The 22939-nt window shown below is 39.6% G+C and overlaps 1 protein-coding gene across 3 annotated transcripts in view; it reads right to left on the bottom strand.

The window, feature by feature from the left end:
* PAK1 (p21 (RAC1) activated kinase 1) overlaps positions 1–22939 on the bottom strand; it is a 203297-nt gene that overhangs the window by 32580 nt on the left and 147778 nt on the right. For all 3 annotated transcript variants that reach the window (XM_031961338.1, XM_031961337.1, XM_012545318.3), the window contains exons 5-8: positions 16551–16588; positions 10132–10248; positions 3171–3348; positions 542–605 (exon numbers count right to left, since the gene is read on the bottom strand). In XM_031961338.1, the coding sequence (XP_031817198.1) occupies positions 542–605; positions 3171–3348; positions 10132–10248; positions 16551–16588 (397 nt within the window). The remainder of the gene's footprint in view (positions 1–541; positions 606–3170; positions 3349–10131; positions 10249–16550; positions 16589–22939) is intronic.

Here is a 22939-nt window from a genome sequence, read left to right as displayed (position 1 = left end):
CACACACGGTATCCGCATTCAGATGGGACAGTTGACAATGAGAGAAAGAGCTACAATTTGGGTGGCTGGTTTGACACTCACAGACTAAATGATTCTCACTTCCTGTAGGGGTATATTTAGTAAGTATGGTCATCTAATGACAACCCCTCACATTAAGCATAATTACTTCCAGGGATAGAAAAAGGGTATGGAGGAAGAGGATCAGAACAGAGGGAAATAAATTTGTTCAGCCAGAGAAACATATGCATCCAACCAACTCACTCTGCAAACCATTTCTCCAGGGAAAGGGATGCTAGACAGGGGATCCAAACATCAGGTATAATTGGCTCTTCTGATATCTAGGGCCCCCTCCAGCTCTGAGAAGCTATGATTTGGTTGCCCTCTCCTTAGAAGATTCCCATTCTGGGCCTCCTATTCACACCAGACATAGCTTCTTCAAAAAAGTAACCTTTTAGAAGTCTAGCTTAGGGTTTAGAAATAAGCAAACTATCCTCCAAATCAATCTTCCAAGGGGGAAAAAATAGAAAAAGTTGCTACTAACCCTTGTCCGATCTTCTCAAACCGAGTGTACTTCTTCTTGGGGTCACCCACACTCACAATGCTTCCTGTGACAGAGACAGAAATGAAGAGACATTGGTCCTTCCAACCCCATCAAATACAAAGTGCATGACATTTCCCCAGCTCAGACAAGGGGGTGAAAAAAAAAGAGATAGCTATTTTTCCCTCAGAAGCCATCATAGGCAATGAATGTAAGGAAGAGCAGAGATTCCTAAATCCAAACCAGATTACAATGTAACTGGGTAATAGTTAACAAAACTAATACAGTGTAACAAGGAAAATGTTAACATGTAGCTTTCTAAGTCACACCTATGTTTAATAGCCTGTATTTCTATTGGAGTTCAGCACCAATAGTCCAGGGAATCCTCAATCTTCAAGTCCAGGCTTTGGCCCCACCTCTTCCATGAAGTCTCTCCAATGGATCATCCCCACACGCATCCTCTCCCCTTTCTGGAGGTCCAGAGATTTGGAAATGATGGTTACATGACATTCTATTTCCTTGACTTTATATGGGCTGCCTCCCATACCAGGAATGCTCTCTCCCCGACCACTGCTTCTTAAGTTTCCCTGGCTCCTTTTGAGGCAGCTCAAATCCTTCTTCCTGTAGGAAACCTTTCCCAGTCTCTCCAGCTACTAATGCCTTCCCCTGGCAGACTGTTTAATTTGTTCTGCATATATCTTGTATAAATCTAGCTATTGACCATGTTGTATTCCCCCATTAAAATGTATGCTCCTTAAAGACAGAGTCTATTTTTAAAAAATTTCCTTGTCTCCCCAGTGCCTAGCACATAGTTAATGAAAGCTTGTCCCTGGCTAACTCATTTCTACCCTGATGACCCCATATACAGCATCAAGTTCATCTCAGGGCTCCAAATTAACATACACCCATGCTGTTACCTTAACTCCTTTCCTATCCCCCATTGCCACCTCAGAGTATACAATTAAGTACCTTGAAAGGCATCAGGTATATCTTATCTAAGCTTAATGTATTGACCCCTTTAAGACCCATCTGCAGCTAGCCCCTTTAATTTGCAAGACCTCTCCTGGAGGAAAAAGACCACCCACAATGCCCTACCTAGGAACTACCAGTCTCAGGTCTGAGCTAACTGTTCCCATTAACGTAGGAACAACAGGGAAATTCACAGCTCTGTTGCCTTCTAAATAAAGCAGAAAGTGGCTCACAGAAGTGACATTTTTCTAGTTTCTCACTTGACTTTTCTTCAGATCATCTATGCCCCTGTCAAACTGGACCACTCTAGAATACAAGTATGTTGTGACCACGCTCCACCATTCTCATCCTGCCCTCAACACATCTCTGTTCAGCTTCTCCCCACTCCCCACTCTTCTTTAAAGATATTTTCTCCTCTCCCTTGGAAGCCCAGCTTCCATGTTACCTCTTCCCTAAAGCCTTCACTATATCACATTTGTCTAAGAGACTTCTCCCAGCACTAGCCCTGGATGTCTCTTCTACTTATCTCTATGTTAACTCTTGTTTATATGTTTTTCCCCCAATTTAGACTAGAAGCTCCCTGAGGGTAGGGAGTACATCACATAAGTTTAAATCCCCCATGGTTGGACATATGGTAGCCCAATATGTTATTATTCTTTTTTAATTCAAACTGAGTTAACTTTTACTTTTTTCCAAATGGCACAGAGAGAGAATAAAAGGATTTAGCCTTGAGTCAGACCCCATTTTATTTTTTCCAAGAATCTTGACAGGCTCCATCCAGCTCCCCTAACTATTAGTATTCTCTTACATATTATTTCCTTCAATAGAATGCAAGTTCCTGGAAGGGAAGAATTGTTTATCTGAAAAAGCTTCTGAACCCCCATCCCGGAATGGCATGTAACTGGAATCAATGGAAAGCAGGTTATTTTCAAATTAATAGACAAGAAAAACACAGCTTTTCCCTAAATATACATTCAAATCATTGATTATGACAATCATTTCTTCAGAAGATGTGGTAACATGGAAAATTAAGAATCCTGAACTGGGAACCAAGGCAAATACTTGTACTAACAATCTCACAAATAAAGCTGTTGTGGGGAAAGCATTCTTTAAGACTTGATGCAACAGGAATACAAATTATTAGATTCTCCAACCTATTATTAGTTCTCCAACCTAGGGTCTAGAAACATGTGTCTTAGGTCAGGGGAACTACATGGGACACAGAATAAAGCCAAAGAGTCAGGTCCATCTGGGGCCCAAAATTTGGCCTCATTAGCAAGAAATGTGAATCCTGGAAACCTCTTAAAAGCAGAGGTTGTTTTTAGTTTTTCTTTGTAACCCAATGATTATGACACACAGTAGGTGCTTAATAAATGTTTCTTCACTAACCAGCTCCATTTGAAGGAGGGAAATGTATGTGTGTATTATATGCAGGAATGTGTATCATAGTAATAACTAAAATTTGCATAGGGTTTTAAAGCTTATAAAGTGCTTTTACAAAGCAATCTACACATACATGACCTCATCTGATCCTTACAACAATTCTGTGAGGTAGGTGGTATTATTCCCATTTTAGAGATGAGAGCAACCAGCTGAGAGCATTTAAAAGATTCACTCATGCTAGAAGTATCTATATCTTCCTGCTTTTGTGACAAGCACTCACTTAATTTCTCCAAGATCTCTTCATCTGACATTTTGGGCTTCTTCTTCTGCTTCTCGGCATTTCGGGTCAGGGTGTCTGGAGGAGTAGTGTTGTTATTCTCAGTGGGGGAGATTGGAGATGTGGCCACATCTCGAGTCGGAGTGACGGGAATGGGGTCAATCACTGACCGTGTGTATACCTGGATGGATGGTAGAGAAACAAGAAAGAAAGAAGTTAGCCTTCCTGAGCAATGAGAATGGGAGATAGTTTTCAGGCCCAAGATCTTAGCTGGGGGCAGGGGAACAAGGTAGAGCTAACTCCAATAAACTCAACTATAGTGTCCTTCTAGAGGTCCCAAATTGGGGTGCCAAAATATACCATCCAGACTAGCTCTCCAGACTATCCTCCACTGTGAAGGATCTCGGGACCAGCCTGAGTCCTTGGTCTTAGTGGAGAAGTGAAGGAAGCAGAAGACTCATGAAGATGATCAAAGATGGAATGTCCTTATTTCAAGTCCTCTCAGCCCTTAAATACCTTGGTATGATTACATCATTACAGCACACTAAATATGTGCCAACTAGAGAACCATTATATAATCACATCACACTGAGCAAGTGCTAACTATAAGCACCCTGCTATTAAATGCACTGTAAGTATCCCTTGCTTCAAGTGGAACACAGGTGGTCAGGCCCTCCTTGACTTCTCAGGAAAGAGGAGAACACCAAAGGGAAGTGGGGAGCCAAACCAGACATTGTCAGCTGAAGAGTCTTATACTTTACTCAAGGTTCCCCCATTATCTGCAGCCCTCTACACTCAACTCATAGCAAGATATCAATTCTAATACATGTTCTCTTTAAAAAAAAAATAAAACAAATAGGTTCTCTTTTTATTTTTTAAGAGTTTTATTGATGTCTGTCTTTCTGTATATCATAATCCTTTCCCATCCCTTTTCATTCAGCAACTTCTCTTACTAAGGCCCTTTCTATTCATTGGGCAGAGTAGAGACAGGTGACACTAACCCCTTCAGACCAACCAGAAAAGTTAGTTTTGGAAGGGACCAAGGGAAGGAAAGCATTCCTCTTATATTCTAGAAATCAGGACAAAGTGATATGTCATCAAATTCCCAATCATGAGGTTACCTGTCCCTCTTTAAATTCTCCCTCTGACTTTGTCTCCTCCATTTCAGGATAGGAATCTGGTGTAGCCACTTTTCTGAGGGCCCTTCCCTACCCAGCAAGTAAAGCTGGAAGACAGGGAGAAGGTTCACAGGCCCTGTTCCCCATATCTCTTAAATATATCTTGGTTTAGGCCTCCCTGTGTGACCTTCTATTCCCATTATCTGTAAATTAAGTGATGGATATTAATACCATAACTCAACAGGCAATATTTCTATAGGCCTTACTATGTGCCAAGTATTCTACTAAATGTTTTATAATCATTATCTCATTTGATCCTCACAACAACCCTGGAGATAGAAACTATTATTATCCCTTTTTTACAGATGAGAAAATGAAAGCAAACAGATTAATTGATTTGCCTAGAGTCACATAGCTCATAAATGTCTGAGGTTAAATGTAAACTCAGGTCTTCCTGATTCCAAATCTAGCTTTCTACACATTGGGCAACCCAGCTGCCATATGTGAACTCTGAGGTCCCCACCAGTTTGAACATTCTATTATTATGTTGTAATGTCTGGGCTAGCTTTCTGGAGGTCCTGAGGAAGGGCCTGGGTCTCAACAGGATAGTCATCACGAGAATGGACAAGAATAGAGTCCAAAGTCTGTCTGTCATAGTCTGACCCAGTCTCCTACAGTAATCTGCCAGTCTGCCAGTCTGCCTTCTGTCTGACTTCCTGTCCCCAGTTCTTATATACCCTATTACAATTGCATCATTACAGCATACTGAATATGTGTGAAATAGAGAACTATTACATCACCATGCTAAGTACTAAGTATATGTAAACTAGATAACCATTGTTTCATCAATTCCTCCGAGTTACACCTTGTTTCAGGAATATTTCTTTCAATTATACTTCTCCAGAGTTCTGGGTCTCTACATTATGTAACTAATCTTTCTTTCTGCTTGTCTAAGGGACACAGTGCTGGACCCAGAATCAAAAAGATCCAAAGAATGAGATCACAATGGAGACAGAATACAAACAGAATGCACTGATATCTTAAATTTGTTTTTCTGAACGTGCCCCAGCAATGTACTCTTTTGGCTACTCTCAGATGCTACATGAGGTTCGTCTACAAAGTCCCATTGGCTTGGGAGTAAGAAGGATTGAATTTAGGTCCCATTCTCGTCAATCATTATGTGACATTAAGCAAGTCACACATCCCTTAAATCACACATTTATTTGTACATGGCCTACAAAGTTTGCTAGACATGTCTTCTCATAGTAACACATGAATTAAGCAGTACAAGGAAACTATCCCCCTCTGACCAAGACCCTTTAGGAATTGACTTTCCTGTCTATCCATTGTGTCACCAAGCCAACAGTGAAACCTGTAGTATCTGAAAGTATTGTGAATATATATGCCATTGTTCTGGGATGAGGATAAAGGAGTTAGTCACTTGCTAACTGATGGGAACCTTCAACCAGAATAATTGACTCTGTGGCAGTCTTACTCTTTTCCCATCTCTATCAAGGCACTAAATTCCTATGGTACCTTTACAATTGTAGGGCTATCTCCCTACAACTAGTTTCCTGGTTGCAAAACAAGGGATATCACTCCCTAAGAGACCTTCCCTAATTTTTTGCCTCTCCACCTTCCCCAATTACAATCCCTTTCTCCCTTTTAAAATTATTCTGTGTTACTTGGAAATGATTAGTGTCAATGTTCTATCTCCACCTCCACTCCCCATCAAGAGAATATAAAGTTCCACAAAGGGGAGGGACTGATTCATTTTCTGCCTCTGAAAGTCCACAGCATCTTTTTTTTTTTTTTTTTTTTTTTTCTTTTCTTTCTTTCTTTCTTTCTTTCTAATAATTTTTTATTGACAGAACCCATGCCAGGGTAAATTTTTACAACATTATCCCTTGTACTCACTTCTGATTTTTCCCTCCCTCGTTCTACCCCCTCCCCCAGATGGCAAGCAGTCCTATACATGTTAAATAGGGTTACAGTAGATCTTGGATACAATATATGTGTGCAGAACCGAACAGTTCTCTTGTTGCTCAGGGAGAATTGGATTTAGAAGGTATAAATAACCCAGGAAGAAGAACAAAAATGCAAGCAGTTTACATTCATTTCCTAGTGTTCTTTCTTTGGGTGTAGCTGCTTCTGTCCATCCTTGATCAATTGAAACTATGTTAGATCTTCTCTTTGTCGAAGAAATCCACTTCCATCAGAATACAGCAAGGATAATTTTTCTTTTTTTTTTTTTTTTTTTTTTTTATTGTACAATTAGCTTGTGAAGGAAATCAAAAATGCAGGTGTACATAAATATAGGGATTGGGAATTCAATGTAATGGTTTTTAGTCATCCCCCAGAGTTCTTTTTCTGGGTATAGCTGGTTCAGTTCATTACTGCTCCATTAGAAATGATTTGGTTGATCTTGTTGCTGAGGATGGCCTGATCCATCAGAACTGGTCATCATCTAGTATTGTTGTTGAAGTATATAATGATCTCCTGGTCCTGCTCATTTCACTCAGCATCAGTTCGTGTAAGTCTCTCCAGGCCTTTCTGAAATCATCCTGTTGGTCATTTCTTACAGAACAGTAATATTCCATAATTTTCATATACCACAATTTATTCAGCCATTCTCCAACTGATGAAGTCCACAGCATCTTGCATACAGTAGGCGATTATTCAATGACTTGAATAAGCAAACCCTTGGCTCACAGATACCACTCCTTTTTTGTCTCTTTTCTCAGGTTTGCCAATCTTCAGGTGATGGCAGTCTGAGCCACAGAATGCTGGAACTGAAAAGACCTGAAAGATCATCTAATTCAACCCCCTCACTTTACAGAGGAAGCTTTTAATTAACACAAAATAACATGGAATTAACTTTTTTTTTTTTTTTTTGGCAGCCCACACTGCGATGTCAGAGCCAAAAGAGCTCATGTGAGCTGAGACCTAGCAACACCCCCACAGCCAAGGAGATGACAGTCTCTCTCCTCCACCCTGGTCAATCTATGCTGATGATCCAGGTCTGGGGCCACATTATCCAAAGTCACAATAATTCAATGGCAATACCAAGCCTGAGCCCCCCAAATCTCCTCCACAACCAAAGCCATTGCAATATTTATGAATGGGACTATTTGCTGGTTTGTTCTTTCTCCTCTCCCTGGAGTCTGTTTTTGAGTTTCCATGTTTTTAAGAGGTATAGTCAGGAAGGAACAAGGCATCTTATTTTTCCATTTCTCATTTTCTCAGCAGTCCACATCACACCCACTAACATCAAATTTAAGGCTCAGACATCCCCAAGACATTTGTGCAATGCAGAGACCCCGATTTTCTGTGATTCTACACTGAAACAAGGAGAAAGTCACTTACCAAGGTCATGCCATGAGTTAATGGCAGAGCCAAGTCTAGACTTCAGGTCTCCTTGGCTACCAGGCCAGTGAAACCGGGGTTACCACATCTTAAAGCCCTATGGGTCTAAAAAAGGAAGGCTTGCAGGAATGCTGCTGATGTCCAGCACATGAAGAGTTTGATGGTGGATAAGAGCTACTGTAGTTAAAAATCCTCAAGGGTACCATCCATCACACTCCTTAGTTTCATATGCTGAGTGCTGCTAATTTCAAGCAAATTTTGCAGAACTGCGATTACTGACTTCCCGAGAGATGATGAGAGTGACCCATTTCAACCTAGAACTAAATAATGTTGATTGTACTTAAGGTAATCCTGGTGGAAGGGAAGCTAGGGAACCACGGGAGGGGACAGGGAAGGTATATATGAGAAGAAGCCCTTCTGTTTTATCTCCTACCACTCCACTACAAATATTATCCCCACAGCAGCCAGGCTCAAGTCCATGATCATTTGATGTGGAAGAGGCCTAAAAGATTCTCTAAAGCCATTTTTTTTTTTTACATTTACAGTTAAGATCAATATGGCATCCTCAAGACTACATAGGTTAATAAGTGACATAGATAAGGATTTGAATGCTCATCTTCAGACAATAATAAGGATGATAACAATACTACTAAAACTAAATTATTTGTATATATAAGTAAAAAGTAACATTTTTTATAGCATGCTAAGTTTTGCAGGGCACTTTATTTGTTACTTCATTTGTTCATCATGACAACCCTAGGAGGTGGATGCCTTTACTATCCCCACTTTATAGATGAGGAAACTAGATTTGAGAGTAACTTGCTAGGTCACTCAGCTAGTAAATGTATAAGGCAAGATTCTACCCCAGTATTCTGGACTTCAAATCCAATACCCTAAAATCCAGCTACTTGGGAAGACCTGTACTTAAAAACAAAACAAGAAAATTCTTGGCTTCAATTTTCCCATCTGTAAAATGGTGCTGATACTAATAGCATCTGTTTCATAGGGTTATTTTAAAGCTCAGATGAAATAATATCTGTAAAGTACTTAGAAATCTTTAATTGATATATAAAAGTAACTACTATTATTATTAAGCCAAGAGTCTTTTTATTATGTCATGAAATTTGCCATTCTTTCATCATTTCCTACTCTCTCCTGCTTTCTTGTATTTGTTCAGGCTGCCATGGTTAGAATGGACTTCCTATTTCCACAAATCTCCCATAACTAACTGCCTTTCTCTCCTTTATGAAATTCTTCTCTTCTTTCAAGGCCTAACTCAAGTCTAACCTACTCTGTGAAGCCATCCTTGATTCCCTCTTTCCCTGAGCTAAAAATAGTCTCTATTCAACTTTTTCCTGTCCCTTTTCTCTACCCTCTTCCCTTTAATACATTGTAATTTGTCTTGCGATTCATTTTGTTATTATTGTGTATCTTCTTGGTATAGCATAATAGGGGCTTTGGGAACAAGGAATACAAAGTAATTTTTCTTTTTTGTCTCTCCCAGGGCTAACTACACCTTACACTCAGCAGGTATTCAACAAACGCTTCTTAAAAGTTGATTGAAATTGCTGGTGATTCTCTACAGACAGCTAGTCAGCACAGTGGATAGAGCAATAGACCTGGAGAAGGGAGGACCTGAATTTCAATCCAGCCTCAAATATTTATTAGCTGTGTGAAGTCATTTAATCTCTGTTTGCCTCAGTTTCCTCCAATATAAAATGGGAATTACAATAGCACTTACCTTCTAAGCTTGTTGTGAAGATCAAATGAGATAATAAAAATGTTAAGCACAATGCCTGACACATAGTAAGTGCTGTATGGCTATTACTATTATTATTGGTTTTTTTCCTTTTCTATGATGATAATAAAGATGATAAAATTGACATTAATGATTGCTTCAGAGATGGGTGGAAATAATGGTTAACATTTCTCTAGTGTTTGTTTTTAACAAAATGTAACTTTGTGAGAAAGATAATATAAGCATTATTATTTCCATTTTACAGATAAAGAAACTGAGAGATATTAGAGTACAAACACTGATTATTTTTCATTCAATTTTTTCAATTTTAAAGAATTTTCACTATAGGGAAAGAAATAAGGGTTATTATACAATTACATTATAACCTTATTGTAAGGGTATATTATATTTTTAAGGGTTATTGTAAGGGTTGAAATAGGGATAAAACCTGAGATTTCACTGATACAGGGAACTCAGATCCCTCTATCAATGTAGGTCGGTACCATCTCTACAACCTTCTAAAAGATGTCTAGAACACAGAAAGGCTAAGTGACTTCAGGATCCCAGGGCCCAATATGTGTCAGGACTGGAAGTGGAAGTGTGAATAAACTACAACAGCCCAACCACGTCTCACTGTAGGGGCCTTTGGAAGCTTAAGGGCACCAGTCTCCTTTCTCCAAGATTCTACTTCCATCCATTCACTGCCTACCAAAGGACTGGGTCCAAACCCCCAAGAACTCACGGATTTTGTGTGCTCTGGCCGAGGCGCTATCACTGGAGGGGGAGCAGCATCATCCTCATCGTCTTCATCCTCTGAGACTGGAGGGACTGCAGGCGTCTCGGACACACTCTTCACATTCTAAGTAAGAAGCAAATAAAAAATTGGTTCCACTTAGTCAGATCTCCTACCACAGAGATGCAGACCTCATCATCCACATGCATACTCAGGAATGGTCAAGCCCTGAAGCCTGAGGCTTCCTCCCCTACAGGATTATCTGCCGCATGTTAAGGTTCCCACATTTGGGGGTAGATTTGGGTCAACAATCTCATCTCACTGATAATTTGCCTCCTTGTTTCAAAAGGCAAGATGGTTACAAGGCAAGTTAAGAGTCACAAGCTTTCACAGCTGAAAAAGGACTCAGGGGAAAATAGTCTCTCCCACACTGTCTTCCATAATGTTACCAACAAACTGCCCCTTGAAAGCTTCCACTGAGCTGCCTCTCACTACCTGCCAAAGCAGCCCCTTCTGGTTTCAGACAGATTTCTCACTGGGAAACTTTCCTCCCATTGAGCCAAAACCTGTCTCTCTGAACCTCTCAGCCACTGCTTCTAGTTCTAGGCCATGCAGAACAAGGAGCATCCTTGTTCCACATGGCAGACTTAATACATTCCATTTCCTTCAAGCAATCCTGTAAATGTGGCCTGATAATGGGCAAAGGACATCAAAACTGACACCTTGCTGGTTCCCAACACTTTTATTAACACAGACTAAGATTAAAAAAAAAAACCAAAAAAAAAAAAAACTGGTTTGTTGACTGTTCCCCCTCTTTCTTCTAATACCTCATTTTCCAAAACATACTCTATGATCCAGTGGCACTGGCCTCCAGGCTGTTTCTCAAATAAGACCTTCCATTTGGCATTGGGCAGTTCCCCTGGGATCCCTCCCACATTCTCTCTCCTCATCTTTGCTTACTGGTTTCCTTCAAATTCAAGCTAAAATATCTTCTATAGAAAACCTTTCCTGATCCCACTTAATTCTAGTGCCTTCCCTCTGTTGATTAGTTTCTATTTAACATGTATTTAGCTTGTTTGTATATAGTTGTTTGCAGGTTGTCTTCCCTATTAGACAGTGAGCTCCTTGAGAAAAGAAACTGTCTTTTACTTTTTTTTAGTATCTACAATGCTTAGCACAATATGACATAATGGTGCTTAATTCCCAATAAGCTTGCAGTCCACTAAAATCCCCTACATCTTTTGTTTTTTCCACAAAGATCTGGCCATGCTGATGTAATAGGATTCTTTGGTCCCCTGATTTTTAGGGGTGGTCTTCTGGTCTGGCAGTGAGTCAGGAAATCTTTTGGTTTTGGAATCGGTCTCAGAAGGAAAATCCTAGGCCCAGTCTGATTCTGAATAGACTCAGTTCATTGCTGACTGATGATATGGTAAGTGATAATCAAATTTCGGAGACCACCCTTAATTCAGCTGGAGATTAGCCTAGCTGTATCTTTGGGTCACAGAATCAACATACCAATGATAGACTCCTTAGCCTTGGACCATAGGGAGCTGGATAAAGCTGTTTTCTGTCTTTCAGCTCTTTGCTATTCCAATCTGGAATCTAGCCCACTGCATTCTCAATGTCAATAAACCCTTTTGCCACTTAACTTGGAGATTGGGTCTTTGAATTCTTTCGCAATTCCTGCAATACTAACCTAGGGACACCCAAAAAGGGTGTCTCATGGTCTAAGTCTTCAGATAGAAGGCAGGCATTCATTTTCCTGAGATTCTGCTTCTCATGCAGAGCCATGAATGGGAAGATTAAGTTAAAAAATACTTTAGAAGAAACTGACAGGGTCATCCTAGAGGTGAGAATCAAGGGAAAACCAGGCACATCCCGTGGGCACCCCAGAATTTACCACCTGAAACTCTAGAGGTTCTTGAAAACTGGGAGGCTGGCCAGATGACATCCACAAATGATTCTCAGGAAGTGTGGGAGAGGGAAGTTGCATTTTAAGATACCAATATGGCAGCATGGGAAGATCATCAATACTTTCTCAGGTATAAATAGGACAGCTAGAATAAATAACCTTTTAGATCTCTTCCAGCTCTAAATCCCATGCTCCTAACCAACTGTTTTATTTCTGTATTTGCTATCAAATTAGCAAGCATTTATTGTATACCAGGCACTGAAGGAAGCATTGGAAATACAAACACAAGCTTAAAGGATGGACAGAATAAAAAGGATTAACTGAGAAGTACATGTCAATACAGAAAGAGTTCTTGATTAGAATAAGAATCTGAATTCATATTTTTCCTCTTTGACTTACAATCTGTGTGACCTTCATCTCTCACATACAGGACAAGTCACTGAAACTGCCTAGAACTGTTTCCTCATCTGAGGATGGGCTCTTTAAGACTCCTTTCCAGCTCTAAATCAATGAGCTGATGAACTGAAGCTCAAGATAAGGGAGGTGGGCAAAGAGCATAAGCTGTAAGTCACCAGACCTAGCCTTGAGCCCAAGTCCCACACTTGGGGCTTAGAGACCCAACCTCAGGCCACACCTTAGCAGGGGCCAGAGATCAGCTGGTGACTATCTACACAGGCCAGGCAAAATGCCCAAACTCAGGACACTGGGCCACTGCAATCCCTCAGTGGATCTGCCTCCTTAGCAAATAAGACATTGTCACCCTTCTCAGATATTTCATCACTTTGTGGAGAGGAGGAAGGGGACCAGAGACTATGCTATCTGGGGACCAGGTGAGGACTTGGGGGTATTTAGCAACAGAAAGAAAATAAAGGATACATTTTGAGAGAAGATTTAAAATACAATTTCCTCCCCTCTTGCCCCCCAAAACCTTGTTTTTTGAGTTCTCCAAAAAGAAAAATCTAATTTCTAAGTGAAACTGGATTTTGTAGTGTGGTCTACAGGAGAAAAGTTAAGGAAAAAGAAGGAAAAAACAGAATCAAGTCTTTTACTTTTATCCCTGGTGCTTGAATGCAATAAGCATTTAACAAATGCTTTTTTATTCATTCATAAATGTTAACATTCATATAATGCTTTAAGGTTTACAAAATCCTACTCACATATATCTATGTACTCATACCCACACATGTGAATATGTGTCTATTTGTATATATGTACACACATGTATCTATGTGCATATGTCTGGTACATATATATGTATATAAACACAGAAGTCCTTTCTAGGACTTAAGTTATAGAAATGGTGCTGACCTAATTTGGTAAAAGGAGCTTTTTAATCTTTGACTTCCCTTATCAGATCACTCATTTTCCCCCAGAAATGCAGGGTGATATTATGAAGCGCATTCTGGATTTAGAGAGAGGTCTAAATTCTGGATAAGCTACTTCCTCATTGCATGACCTGGCCTTCCTCTGGCCTCAGTTTCCTTTTCTGTAAATTAAGGGTATTAGATCTGAGTGAGATCAGAGCTACTGAGACTCTCAGGGGGAGCGAGTCACACTCCTCGTTTAATTTCAGGGCTCAGCTTTAGAGAACAAAAATCAGATCAGTGTTGACATTCCTATTGTCACAAGAGTCCTGGCATACATACTCCTGGGAACTATCTAGGGCAAAGTCCCTTTCCCCAGGTACCACTCCCTTACACTAAGTTTTACTGATAGTTCTGTAGATATTTTGATAAGTGCTATTTATGGTTCTAGAACATAAACTTCTTGAGAGCAAGACCAGTCTCATTTTTGCATTTTTATTCTCAATTCCTGGAACACAGTGGGCAATAAATGCCCACTAATTGATTGCTTGATTGATCCCTTCCAGCACTGATAGACTATAAGGAAAACTCAATGATCTTAAGAGGATAAGGATTTCCCCACAATAGACAAATGCCAAAATATGTGTGCATTCACACAGATGTTAGACAAGTCTTTGTCAAGAAAGAGATGCTACATGGTTTTTCCTTTTTGTTTTTATTTTTCTTTCCACAAACATATACATATATTACCTATATTAGATTGCTTACTGGCTTGGGGAGCTGGCAGGGAAGCAAGGGAGGAAGAAAAAAATTTGGAACTCAAAATCTTACAAAAGTGAATAGAAAATTATTTTTACATGTGACTGAAAAAAATTAAATACTATTAAGTGAAGAAGAAAAAAAAAAATGAAAGTCATGCTAAGAGGGGGACTTTTGCATAAAGGGTCATGTGGACCAGTTATCTTCCTAGGTCCTCAACTTGGAGATTCCAGGATTCCACACATACCCTGCAGAAAGGATCTGATTTTATCTGAAAGGATTCCCGATTTACTCTCCCTGCTAAACTAGACTTTGGTCAAGACTAGCACAAAGGCCCCAAATGGACTTTTGGATACTTAATCCCTTGGGTCAAAAGAAGACATCACACTCAGCATAAGAATGCATCCTCCCATCTTACAGAAGGTCTCCTTGCATGAAAGAAATCATATGGCCTGGGTTACATCCCAAATCCACCGCTTCTTAGATATGAGACTTTAGACTTAAGGCAAGATTATGAGATTCAGGGTTTAAAGGGCTTCAAAGTTTTCCTTTCAGTGAGAAAACTGAGGCCCATTGGAGGGTTAAAGACTCACCCAACATCAAATGAATAATGGGGCCTGAATTTGAATCCAGATTCACTGACTCCAAATTCTCTTTTCACTAGAATATGCTACATCTCCAGGATTTAATTTTCACACATGTAAAGTAGGGATTATAATCCCTGCCATATATTGCACATAGATCTATTTAGATTTGTATACTACATGCTTAATAATTGCTGATTGAATGAATCAATGAAATAACACATATGCAAGGACTTGGAAAACTATAAAGTTTTGTACAAACATAGTGGGGATAATAGAGTGTTTTGGAATCTTAAAAGGGCTATATAAATGCCACTTATTATTATGAAAATTTTTTTCCTTAGGCAGTTAGTTGGCATGTTAGGTGGAGCTCTGTGTCTAGTCAGAAAATTGTTGTCTGACTTTTGCTCTCTGACTCTTTATAACCCCATTTGGGTTTTGTTTGTTTTCTGGAAGACAATTGGGGTTAAGCGACTTGCCCAAGGTCATAGAGGTAGTGCCTAAGGCTGAATTTGAACTCGGGTTCTTCTGACTTCACAGCCAGTGCTCTATTCACTGCATCATCTACCTTCTCCTATTTGAAGTTTTCTTAGCAAAAATATTGAAGTTGTTTGCCCCAGCTCATTTTATAGATGAGGAAATGGAGGCAAATAGAGTGAAGTGACTTACCCAGGATCACACAACTACCAAGAATCTGAAATGAGATCTGAACTCATGAAAATGAGTTTTTCTTACTTCAGGTCTGGCACACCTAAGTTAGTGAGAGCCAAGTTCAAATCCTCCCTCCTTGGGTGACCCTGACTGGGCTAGTCACTCAACCTTTCTCTGCCTTAGTTTCCTCATCTATAAAATGAGAATCATAATAATACTGACCTCCCAAGGTTATTGTGAGGAGCAAATGAGATAATATTTGTAAAGTGCTTAGCATAGTCATTTAATAAGTATTTTTGTTCTATTCCCTCTTTTCCTTTCCCTTCAAAAAAAAAAATATAAATAGACAGATTTACTAATATAGATATCTCTATATGTATATGTACAGAAAGAGAATAAGAAAGAGGAGGTGGAGGGAGAAGAGGAGAAGAAAGAGGAAGGAAGGAAGGAAGAGAGAAAGAGAACAAATGAGAAAGAAAAAGCGAGAAAGAAAGAGCAAGAAAGAAAGAGCGAGAGAGGAGGGAAAGGAGGGACAAAGAGTGAGATTCAGGAATATGCTACCAAAGGGTCAAAGGAATGGCCTTGGCACAGTATGACTTGTAGAGTCTACCTGTTTTATTAGTTTCTAAAGTGCTCCCAGTGCAGGATTTTGCTGAGTTGGTACCATCCTATCTGCCATATGGCACTAACCTCAGGCCCCTTTATCCTAAACACATGGCAAGGCTACTTATTTTCAAAGTCACAGAAAGTCAGAGATAGAAAATAGACTTGGAACAAAAAATGTCAGCACCAGATGAAGGCTTAAATGTGAATAAATTATAAGAGTTCTAAAGGATCTTGGAACATAATGTTAGAACTGGAATAGCCCTTAGAACATGAAATTAGGACTCAAAAGAACTTCCAAAAGGAAGCGACCATAAAAACCATGTAATTTATTTAATTTAGAGATACGTAAACAATAGAACACAGAAGGAGTTAAGTTAATGACAGCCAAGATTAGAACCCAGTTTTCCAGTTGTCTAATCAGTGCTTTATAAACTTATTTTGCCTCTACCCACAACCTTCAGTGCTCTTATCTCCCTTAGTTCTAATCTTAACTCTGCCATATTCTCTACTAGTCTATAACCATCCATCAGTTTAAAGAGGCCAGAGCCTTTATTCATTAATGGCCACCATGCTTTATACTTATTAGTCTCAAAGTGGAAAACAAAGGCTTACCAAAGTGTTGGATGAATTGTAATCTTCTGTCGATTTATCTGTAAGAGAAGAAAGCCAATAAGAGACTTAAACATCATTAGACAATCAATAAGAATCATGTCTCAATAAATTTGGCCAAATGGACCAATTATATGAAAGAAAAGAATAATGATAATTTACATGTGTATAATGCTTTAAGTTTACAACTTATTTTCTTTACAATACTCATAAGTTTTCATTGTTTGTCCTTCTCCTCGAAGAAGACTATAATATCAGGAAAGTGATGTTATGCCATGCAAGTAAATAGGATTTAAGTGAGGTGGGCTGTGCAAAGTCACCAGCTTTACCTTCTCCTCCAGAGCCACAAGGATCCAGTGGCAAGATATAGACCATGATGACTACAGATGGCCCTGGATGCCATGTAAGTTTAAGGATGAAGTCAAAATCACTATTGATTTAACTCATGCATTTATCAGTTCAGAACATGGCTCAATTTTTCACTGGTTGTAAACAAAATCTGGATTCCTTGGGTGCTATAGGAAATCTGTTTGCATTAGCTGATTTACACTCTCTGGGGCATATATAAAATCATCAAGCTAAGTGAAATCAGAGATTCAAGCAAGCAGTAAACCAGGAAGAGTCCTCAAACCAGGAAAGAGTCCTAGCAGTACAGTCAAAACAGGTAATGGCAGTTTCTCTATCTGGAGCAAATATCAGACTGGGATGCAGAATTAAAGCTCTACAAAGAGACCCAAGGGGGGAGGGGGGGGGGGGGCGGAGAAACTTACACCATGCCTAAGAGGAACTTCTTCATCTCCCATCAAGGATAATGAGGGGGAAAAAAACCTCAAAAAGGGAAGAAAAAGGACTTTGCAGATCTCTGAATTATTTTATGTTCTTGAACCCCTTTTCCCTAAGCTTTGATTGTACTGATGGGATAATGTTTCACAGACTTCTAAGGGGATGTTTCCTCAATCATTCATAATCTATAACACAAGTAAATACTCCTTTTTAATATGAATTCTGAGTAATTTACATCAACTGATAACATTAAAAAGGGAAACACACCACTAGGAACTCAATTCATGAGCTGTTATTCACTAATTTTTCAGTGATGTCTGACTCTTCATGACAACATCTGAGGTTTTCCTGGCAGAGATACTGGAGTGGATTGTCATTTCCTTCTTTGGCTCATTTTGCAAATGAGGAAACTGAGGCAAACAAGATTAAGTAATTTACCCAGAATCACACAGCTAGTAAAGAGTCTTGAGACTGGATTTGAACTCAACATGAGAGTCTAATTCCAAGTCTGGCACTCTGTGCACTATTACCTTGCTACCTTACCTGAGCTTTAGATAGCATTCCAACTCCCAACTCCTTAGGGATGCCATCTAGAGCTCTTGGTGGCCAGAGGCCAACTTGCCCATGTGTACAAAGGGCGATAGAGTAAATCTAGACACTGTTTACATAATTGCCCAAAGTCATGAAGCTAGTATGTTAGTTCCTGTATTCTAATTCAATTGTCTTGAATACTAATATCCTTTCAGTATACCATAGTGCCATAGACCTCTTGGTCCCAGAAGACTGTTTCCATCACCTTCTGGCTTATCTTGAAATGATCCATTGGAATCCTGGGAATATTAGACCTCAATGAGCCAGGAGACCTTTTTGGGTCAAAAATAAAATAACCTCATAAGGAAAGAGTAACAGAACAAGGACATGAGCTGCAGCTGGTGTTAAGAAGATAATCTGTCCTGCCTCCCCAAAATTAGTCGTGACCCAATCTGACTGTCCATCTTCAGAATCAATCTCTCCATGTCTGTGTCTTCTCTCCCTCAGGGATAGAAGGGTTGAAGCTTACAAGCTATATTATTCTAAGATTGGAACAGGACCATTTATCATGTCCCATCCAATTACAGGCAAAGAACAGTATTGCTTCTCTCCCCAAGACTCTGACTTTTAAGCAGCCTAACACTTCATCTTTTAATCAGTGTTTCAGTACTACCTCTGGCACTTATTAATTCTATTACTTCAATCATTTTCTTCTCTATACCTCAGTTTCCATACTTGAATGTAACAGAAAGAACACTAGATTTGGAGTCTAAAGAGCTGGATTTGAATCCAGGCTTTAGGTACTTGGTTGACCTTGGAATGGCCATTTCCTGATTGTTTCTGAGCCTCAGTTGTTTCAACTATAAAAGAAAAGAATTGGACCAATGAATTTTCCAGTCCCAATTCCTCTGAGCCTATGAAATTGCGCCGTCAAGCTTCCTCTTGTGAAGAAAGTACTTTGTAAGTTTAATAGCACTGTAAAAATGTAAGGTGGTATCATCATCATCATCATCATCACCATGACACCTTCTTCCAAGAAGGACTCATTATGCAGATTTATACCAAGATGATTAAGTTTAGGAGCAGGGCAGTCTAAGGTAAAGAACCTGAGACTAGTTGCCAAGAGCAGCATGGTGGAATATAGACACTGTGCTTCCCTCAGTGTCAGGAAGAACTGAATTCCAACATCACCTCTGACACTTACCAGTTATGTGACTAGAAATAAGGCATTTAAAATTCCAGAGATTCAGTTTCCTTATCTGTATGAAGGTGAATAATAATTGTTGTATCTACCTCCCTTGGTTGTTAAAACAATCAAATGACTAAGTTATGTAACATGCTTTAGCAAGTTGTGAAATGCTACAGTAAATACTTAGGATGATGGACCTGTATCTGCTACTTATTATTATGGACCTTGCTCTGCTAACCAGCCATGTGACTTTGGGCAAATCAGCTCCCTGAACTTTAATTTCCTAATTGGTAAAATGAGGACAAAAATCTTGCCTGACAAATTCATAGGGTTGTTTTAAGGATACGATTAATCACTCAATCAAATGAGAACAGATGGGAATGCAATGAACAAATGTCAGGGATTGTTATTCCCACTGTGGTGGGAAGGAGGGGTAGCAAGAACATGATACAGCCAAAAAAAGCCCTGGACATTTAGGAATCAGGGGACTTCAGTCTTTATCCTGCAAAACCACTCCTTTTCAATAATGCAGAATCCCAGACACTGAATAGCTATGAGTTATTTGAAGAATGAATAGCACTACAAGATACTTGGGTCCTAATCCAAACTATACCATTTGCTCACTAACTATGTCACTCCTCTCTGGCCCTCGGTTTCTCCTTCTGTAAGATGATAAGGAGTTGGATAAAAAAAAAAATTAAATTTCCAAAGTCCCTTCCAGTTTTAACCCTTTTGTGATGAACTGATTAATACAAATCCCAGCATAGAGTGATTAGAAAGCAGGAAGTCTAAACCAACTCTAGTACTTTCTTCATTCACAAGTTGAACCCACAGGACCCCAGAGCTTCAATTCCTTCCATAAGAAAAATTCAGCTTCAACCTACTTCTTCCCCACAACAAAGCAAGAATCCACAAAACAGTGGAATACATCGATACAAAAGATAATTTGGTTCATTATTTTTTCAAATCATATCCTTCTGTGGTCAACCGTACCTCATAGAACATACTTCTGCATTTGCATTCACTACAAAGAATACACAACCTAACCACTCTAGGACAATGGGCCAGCCTACAAAGCAGCCCAGAGTTAAACTCTCCTACATGGATCAGCAGCCTCAGGGTAGAAAAGAAGCAGCTGCCCTTATACTGCTACCCTCCCACTCTACATATCAAATATTCCACTTGTGGATTATGGTGACACCAGAATTGGCCAAGCATGTCCTTGACAACCAGGGCCTGCTGAGCCAGGGCTGAGGGTCCTAGGGGCCTTTCTAGGGGCATCTTCAAGGCAACAGGAGCTGCTGATGGTTCCATCATCCCAGCTTTCCACTTAGCAGCTGCCTGATCAAAACCAAATCTCTATTCTTTGAGCCTCAGTTTCACTATCAACAAAACAGGGAAAATAACATTTGCACTATCAACCTTGTTGTGAGGGAAGTGCTTTATTAGACCTTCAAACTCTTTAGAAATATGAGTTGCCATTATCCTACCATCTGTGCATTTCTCTTTGACCTGGAAGAAACTGAACCAGCCCTGCTCACCACAGGGGGATGTCATTAGGCATGGACTCCCCAATCATATTTATCAAAACCTAGCCAGTTTGCCATAATAATTGTCCCTGCAGCAATAATCTGTTTAAGGCTGGATTCTCTCTCCCCACCCCCAAAAGATGCTGGCATCTCAAAGGCACCTTACAGGGAAAAGAACAAACTCTACTCAGGAAAGAGGAATCCCCAAAGAGAAACTTAATGATCTCTGAAGTCTTTTTCAGCTCTAATCCACCATGGCTTTCTAAAAGTCTTAGCATGGTTTCTGAAGAAGAAATATTATTAGTGAGGACTAAATTTAAAGTCCAGCCTCTCTTTATGACTATCTTTATGACTTTATGACTATGGCAAATCATTTAACCACTCCGTGCCTCAGTTTCCTTCTCTAGGACAAGCACATAGAGATAACTGACCTGTCTAACTCATTTGGAATATCAAATAGTAACAATTCCTCATTGTATAAAGTTTTATATAAGCTCTACACAATAACTCACTATCTCCCCTGATCTCAATAGTCCTGGGAAGCATGATAGGATTGTTCCCAGGTTACAAATGAGAAAACTGGGAGTCAGAGAGCACTGCCTGGGGTCAAACAGTAAGTAGAAGAGCTGGGACTCAAATCCTGATTTAAGGTTCTTTCTACCACAATGCACTATCTCCCCCTATTCTCCCATCCCCAAAAGAACAAAGTATTTGAAGGCACTTGAAACATGCATAAAAAGTTCTACAACTGCTACATATGAGCATTATCCATCTGCTCTCTCTTGTCAGCATATCTCCTCCTGTGATTGAGCACACAAGAAACTTTGCTTATCAGTCACATTTACGGAAAATCTGTTAAGCCCTTCAGAATGCAGATTCAAGTTTTATTTAAAAGTAAATTATTCTAGCTCTAAAATTCTAAGATTAGATCCTGCTAATACTAATTCACTGGGTGAGTTGGGAAAAGCCACCCCAATCACTGATTCCTCAGCTGTAAAATGAAGGGATTAGATAACATGATGTCTAAAATCTCTTTAACTCTATAACATCTCAAGTCACTTTGAGGCCTGAGTTGTGAAGGTGACCCTGGGTTCTCAAAAGCTAGACAGTGTACTAAGCTCTGAAGGCCTTGCCTACCAAGCCAAGAAGTCTTACCAATAAAAAACGAAATAAAACATTGCATGTGTCCATCATTCCTAGACAATATTTAAACCCAGGGAGGTTCAGCACCACAGCATGGACCCCCAAGGGATGTCCTTGGGGACACAGCAGTGCATAGAGACCATCTAACAGTGGCAAGGGTTAAGCTGGGGTCCTTGGACTTCTTTCCCTATTTCTTGACAACTATATTTCAATATCATTAATTTCCTTTCTCCTGTATATTTTATTTTGTACATTTAAAAACATTATTCTGAGAAGGGATCTATAGGTTTAAAGCTACCAAAGGAATGTGTGAAAAAAGAAATAAAGGATAAGAACTCTTAGGCTAAAAGTACGGATGGGCTATAATCTGCCTCAGTAGCAGAAGGATCCATGATGATGAAATCACACATGCTTAAAAAAATGAGTATAAAGCGAGTAGGGCACTAGAGGTACTGGAGAAGAAGCCCAGTGGACAGTCCCAAACAATGAATAATCATTTATTTAGCATTTGAGACGTACCAGGTACTGCAATTAGAAAAATATATAAAAATAGATAAGATCTAGATGTATGGAGACTGAGAGATACAGAGGTAAATGTGTGTGTGTGAAACAAACAGGAGTTTGCCTACAGGAAACTATATGAGTTTATGGTGAAGAGTGGTATTTCTAAAGTCCATTGCTTTAGGAATATCTTTGGCAGCTGAGCGGAGAATGGACTGGAGAAGGGAGAAGGAAGAGGGGAAAATAAAATTCCTTCAATGGTCCAATCAGGTCCAAAGTAAGTCCTTACTGCCCCTCCAAACTGTCTTTTCCCCATCTGCCTCAGAGGATGAGGTGGTCCCTCCCTCCTCTCTGTTAAAAGCTATGCCCTCCAACTGGCCCCTGATCTCACCTCTTCCTAAGAGGAAGTCTGGACACATAGAGTTTCAAGTCCACTTCTTACCCATAACATTTTCCTCTCTCTTATGGCTCCTTGCCTTCTATTCTTGGACAAGTAGTTTGCATGTTCACAACTGGACCATGAATTCCTGAAAGGCAGGGATTATCTTTGCCTTTCTTTAATTAATATGGAAATGTGTTTAACATGATAGTACATGTATAATCCATAATGGATAGAATGCTGTCTTGGAGAAGGTGAAAGGGAAGGAGGAAAATTTGGAACTCAAAATCTTATAAAAATGGAATTTTTGAAAACTATTTTTACATGTAATTGGATA

This window comes from Sarcophilus harrisii, chromosome 3 (assembly GCF_902635505.1).
Source record: "Sarcophilus harrisii chromosome 3, mSarHar1.11, whole genome shotgun sequence".
NCBI classification, from domain to species: Eukaryota; Metazoa; Chordata; class Mammalia; order Dasyuromorphia; family Dasyuridae; genus Sarcophilus; species Sarcophilus harrisii.
This window is presented reverse-complemented; position numbering and strand designations above follow the sequence as displayed.